The sequence below is a fragment of the Papilio polytes genome, unplaced genomic scaffold (genome assembly GCF_000836215.1).
Source record: "Papilio polytes unplaced genomic scaffold, Ppol_1.0 DF824047.1, whole genome shotgun sequence".
Taxonomy (NCBI): Eukaryota; Metazoa; Arthropoda; class Insecta; order Lepidoptera; family Papilionidae; genus Papilio; species Papilio polytes.
Window position 1 is genome coordinate 6,901,402 of NW_013525157.1, and position 6,272 is coordinate 6,907,673.

The 6,272-nt window shown below is 32.0% G+C and overlaps 1 protein-coding gene across 2 annotated transcripts in view; it reads left to right on the plus strand.

The window, feature by feature from the left end:
* Positions 1 to 3,550: 3,550 nt before the first annotated feature.
* LOC106100641 (monocarboxylate transporter 13) overlaps positions 3,551 to 6,272 on the plus strand; it is a 14,388-nt gene continuing 11,666 nt past the window's right edge. For both annotated transcript variants that reach the window (XM_013279585.1, XM_013279586.1), the window contains exon 1: positions 3,551 to 3,849. In XM_013279585.1, coding sequence (XP_013135039.1) covers positions 3,733 to 3,849 — 117 coding nt within the window. In that variant the 5' untranslated portion in view covers positions 3,551 to 3,732. The remainder of the gene's footprint in view (positions 3,850 to 6,272) is intronic.

Genomic DNA, 6,272 nt, shown 5'->3' on the forward strand with positions numbered 1-6,272 from the left:
TAATTTTAGTTTCCAATCATTAAAAAATTGTAATATTAACCTGTTTGATATCGACAATTGGTTTTCATTTACAAAAGAGCATATTAGAATTTTTGCTATTTTATTTTGTAAGTGTAGCTGCTTTAGTGTATAATATAATTTAGTGACACATTAATAGACTATAATAGCCGAACCATACAGTTAAGTCGTCTACGCAGGAAACGGGCGTAAAGGTGGATTGGAACGGATTAACTTATTTGAGAGGTTTCTCTATTAATTTTCGGTTCATTGCCTGCAATGGATTTGACAAAGTAGGTTATTGAAAATACCTATATATTTTCTAAATACATATTTAAATTACAGCTACATAATTTTACTTCACAAGTTCCTGTGAAATAAAAATAAACGTATATTTCAAGCCAGGATCAATGCACGATTCCTTTTTTGGTTCCTTTTTATAAAAACCTGTTAAACTTCCAAAAGGTTCCAGAAAGCCTCGATCGTTCTTTGCGATTAGACTTGTTACATGGCATGATGTAATCAGGCGTTTTATATAAATTGTAAAGTGACCTTATTGCATATCATGGTAATAAATTTTTTGAACGGACGCGTAAATTCGACATTAGTGGGGACTCTTTTGTGACTCATTTGCACTTTGCATGAAGTTTTTTAATTGATTAGGTATTTTCACAAATTTAAATTATTAGATAAAAGATTACTTAGGTTCCACAACCAGCGTTTACTCTTGGCCTCTTGATGAAAAATTATTTTTTTTGACTCTAAAATATCCGCTTTAAAACCCTATAACTGTCAGTAATTAAAACATAACTCCTTTTTTTTATTATTGTTTGATTGTTACTTTCTATGATTTTACCTTTCAAAATCCAAATCCAGAAATTCAGTGTACATAAAAACGCTTTGTGTCAAATAGTTGTGTTACTATTCTCAAATCTTACTAATATGATATTATAAATTTGTTTAGCTGGATGGATGGATGTTTGTTAGAGTTTGTAGCGTAAACAGCTAAATGGATTTCGATGAAATTTGGCATAGATGTAGGAGATAATCTGTAAGAACACATAGGCTATTCACTTTTGTTATTTTGTAATTCCACGCAGATGGAGTCGCGGGCGAAACCTAGTAATAATTAATCTGAAAGCTTTCCCCGTCAGTTAGATCAATATAAACCAGTGTAATATCCTCACAAATATGGAATTAAAACAAATAACGTTAAAACAGCTTGCCTATAATGTGACTGACCGACCGACATTTCGAAACACCAAGTTCAATGTCACCTACACACTATCGGGTATAATTTTAAATACTCTAATGACCGAAATTGCAACGGGTTTTGAATCGATTTGGAAAAAGCAAGATCATTTAAGTAGCCACGAATTAAAACGATCGGTCCTCGACCTCTCGTTTACAAAAAAAAGCATCGAAACATAGAGTAGGCTTTGTTTCAAAGGTACATATGTCGTATATACTTGGTGCATTTAGCAGATTTTCATACTCAACTAACTTTTACTTGACCGTGTTAACTCTAGTTAACAATAAAATAATTCTATTACACCTATTTTAATCGCATTATTAAATAGTAATGCCTTATTGTCGTAAAAACACGTGCATTTCGAATGTGTAGTTTATGCAAATATCATTGACGCGAAAGCAACATTTATGCCCGGTATACATTATTCCAGTCATCGATCCGTCCAGCCAGCCAATTTACTCTGTATTACATCTGGAAAAATGTCGGTCTACGTTTTTCCAGATGTAATCTAACGCTGGTACAATCGCTGGACTGGAGTAATGTAAACCGGGCATTGCTGTGCAAAATTCATGAATGTTTCTTTCCGTTTGACATGACTACTCAACAAATCTTTAATATACAATAGAAGAACGTAGACTCATTCCCATAAATTGCCCAAAAAGTCGTTATTAAATGAAAAGGACAAAAAAATGTAATTGGATGTTATTGAAGTATGGTAAAAATTGTCTTGTTAAAAACACTTTTGCAGACGGATTCACGGATAATAACTAGTTAGAGTCATCATTACCCGCTCACTATACGTCCCACCGAGGGGCTCGAGGCCTACTCTATTATGTTAGGGTGACTAGACCATAGTCAACCACACTGGACCAATGCGGGTTGGTTGACTCAACCACGTTGGCCCAATGCGGGTTGGTTGACTAGCTAGAGCTATAGTAACAGACATATAAACGTGAGCAGATATCTAAATCTGTATAAACAAACTTACGACTGTATCAAATAGTGCGTATCTTTGTAAATAAATGCCATAATGACAGTATTGAGATTTATTTACATTGTGTAAGGATTTAATTTAAAGTTTTTTCTTAAAAACTATCAAATCTTACTGTTATTTCATATCTGGTTATCTCGTCTAATCGTTGAATTTCGTATAACTTTAAACTTAAATCGAATTTTCCAAAAGTAATGCTACCATTACACGTTAATTAAAAAAGACGGGTAACCGATTGGTGTTTTTTTTAAAACGAAAGTTGTTTTTGCTATATATTTTGGGGTCATTGCTACTTTTTTCACACTGTACCCTACATAATGGGTACTTTTGAAAGTCACAGCGTGTGCACACTTGAAGAAATTAATTAGGTGCTAAGTATCTTATATACAAATGTCAAACATGATTAGTGATACTAGTTTATGCCCGCGACTCCTTCCGCGTGGAATTAAAAAATTAAAGTAAGAAGCTTTTCCGTTCTTTAAAACTACCTTTTATCTATGTAGAATTTTATCGAGATCCGTTCAGTATTTTAGGCTACAAACATCCATCCAAACTTTCGCGATTATAATATTAAGTAAAATTTGGTTTCACTGAAATTGGTTCATTTTTACTTGGTGAGAGTTACTTCTGTACATGCATTTTCCATAATACTTTATGTAATAAAATTAAGTAATGACATTTAAAAGGTTATCTTAAAACATCTATTTCAGAACAAGTATAAAATAAAGCAAAATCAAAAGAAGTGTAATTAAAATTGTAATAAATTGTTAAATAACAAATAAATGAAAGCTTACAAAAATATTATATGTATTTACATAACATGAAATAGGTCATCTCCAAACGGATACAAGAATGCAAATATTAAAAAATGAAACATCTTAAGATGGTTTAATATAGATAAAATATCAAAAGGAAATCAAAAAGTAATAATCGTAATTGATCGTAGTAATAGTATGACGAGAATGTAAAAAACATATTGCATTAAATTAAATTGTTAGCCCTCATTCGCACGGGCGCTTTTTTAACGTTTGGACATGACGCTTTTTTAACATCGTCGCTCATACGAAAGATATAACATCAACCTTTTTCCGTTCGCTCAGCGCTCAAATTGTAATACTGCGTGATAAAAAACGTGGCGTTTTAAAGACGCTGTCATATGAGAGGTATATGAATGTGCATTTCGTTCTATTTCAACTTTTTATTATCGCGCGTTTAAAATGCGTCCGTGACAATGGGAGCTTATTGACATGTAGAATGAGGCTTATTTTGGCCGACAGTAAAGAGATCCAAATTCAATGCGGTGACAGAAACAGTACGGGCAAGACGTGCGCGAAAAGGAAATTGTATCCGCAATAAAATGCGAATATTTTAAAACAATATTAATAATAGCATAGCTTTTAATCATGTCGAATTAAAATGAGCGTTTCCAGCTTATAAAGTGCAAATTTAGGAACAAAAAACTGGACTGTTCAGTGTCAAAAGATTTATTAAAATGGATGAAGCATTCGCTCACCTTGAAGGTACGGAGACCAGGCATAGCAAGAAGGAACTTCTGCCTCCTGACGGTGGCTGGGGCTATCTCGTTTGTATCGGCGTAGGGTTCACGTTTGTAAGTATTTTCCTCGAATTGCATTTAAAATAGCAACTAATTGAACTTTGCTTAGTATTACTTATCAATAACCTATCCTGTCAACTTTTCTGTGAGTTTTCATTGCTGAAACCTACACAAAATCTTTGTCATCCGTGAGAGGGTTCTATTATGTTGAGGTTTTGTATTATTTTCCGGGTCTAAGTAGGTTGTAATTTATTTCTGACCAAACTAAGCAGGATAGTAGCGCCATTCCTACCGGTCCATCATCGCAATTTAGAAAGAAACGATGTTCATAATTTTACGGTGACATTTATACGGCATGATCTATGCCATACGCTAATGTTATCACAAACGAGAACGAGTAATTGTTACCAAAAATGAATAAGACTTACTATCAGACAAATTTATTTACAAGCTTAATATTAAGCTTGTATTATAAAGAATCTTTGTTATATTTAACCATAATTATTATCTCAATGAATACTACGTTTCAGGCGAGTTCTGAATATTAATACGAACATTAAATATTTTTATCGCTTAATATCACTTACGATAACTTGATTTTGGTGATCGTGGTGTTAATTTTTGCATCAGTGACATAATTATAACCATAACTTTAAGAGCAAGTAATTATAAATACGGTATTAATGTTTGTAATTAAATAATTCAGATATTTGTTTGAAACTACAAAGGTTTTAGTTGTGTCAAGAATGGTAGAGCCTGAAATAATCTTTTTCACTTGTTGGTTGGCACGCCCTGTAATATACTGACCAAACAGAAGACAGCCAAAAAATGCAAGAAGTTCAGCGTTTCGTCTGAATTTCGTGCGTGTTTTTTTTTATTAATATTATAGGATTTTTGTTAATTTTTGTCCGTTCTCCAAATCATTAGGCTATTTGCGGTATTGGCTGTTTGAAGGCACAATTTTTGTCCTCGTTCCCTTCCTGTCCTTTATTTATAAAGAAGAGAGGGAAGGTATGTAAATTTAGTAAAGGCAGGTCACTTCGTTTTTTTCGGCAAATTCACATAAATTTTACATGTAAGATTTTGTGTACTCAGTACATACGTTAAGTTAAGTTAAGTTAATTAATAGATTTCGATAGTTAATAACGCCTATTCGGATTTTGGCTGGAAACAATGTTCACAAATGATTGTTTTAAATTAAGATTATTGTGTTTCCGAGATTTCCGTATATGTCAAGGCTTTTTCTTAATATAGACAAATGTTTCTTAGTTCGTCAATTTTTCACAAATTGATAAAACGTGTACAAAGAATTAAAGACCCTATTTGTAATTTATTTTTGTTAAATTCATTATGTAAAAACAAAGTAAGAAAACTATGAAAAGTAATCAGGACTTCTATAATTTTGGGTGTTAGTCGAATCTATTGCTAATTTGTTAATTCTTAAATTATTTGAATTTTTTTGAGACATCGTAAATTAAGAAAGGCTTAACTTACGTACGATCTACTGGTGACGACATCGACTAGTTATGGACGTTTCCGAACCGGAAAAATACCTTTAAACTGCTGAGAACCATAACGTTTTGAAGTGAAAAATTTCACTTTTAAATTTTGTAGTTTTTGCAAACTAGATTATTATTAATAATCCTCAAATTTAGTTTTGATTTTCGGGGTTAAAATTCTTATTCCTAATCATAGATTAAGCTGATTAATTCAAATTTTTTTTTCATGGTCGACAATTTTAAATGTCGCGCAAATTACGGAAGTTGTCCACCTCATCGATCTTAAGCTATTTTCTTAATCTAAATTCCATCACGGATGCATAACAATGCATAATATTTGCATCCATTAATGCATACGTAGTATTATTCTTACGAACAAACTATTTTTTATAACCTTCTGAATGCAACTAGATCAGTGTCTTAAAACCACAACAGAGTCGATGCATAAACCTAATGTAGTTTGTTACTGCAAACAAGCTAATTATTATTTAGGCAATTAAATATTAATATTGTATCAAACCTTTGTGGTTTGATGACTATTTTTTTTTTTTGTTTAAAAAACTTGAGTTTTTTTATGATTGCATCAAGAAATCTAATTGACAAGTCTTAAAGTTTATGCTAAGTCTCAATATTTATTACTTACTCTGTTGAAAAATTTAAGTCCCTTGATAACTTTAAGAGCGGTATTTATAAACAACCTTTGATTCGATTTGCTTTTATTAATTACTTCAGTGAAGTTTTAGCCACACGGAAGTTGGATATAAATACAAGTAGAATAGTTAATTTGGTCATTAAATTGAGCTACACTTTTATTTGTTACGGCGGAAATTGATATTTCTAAATATACATGAAAGGTCTTAATGTTTAAATTTAACTAAGGTCAATATTACTGGCTATATTTCTTCAATACTGGGTTGCTGAATTCATTTTATCACGAGCTGTCGCCCGCAAACTCCTTTAGCGCAAATTTCGACCACC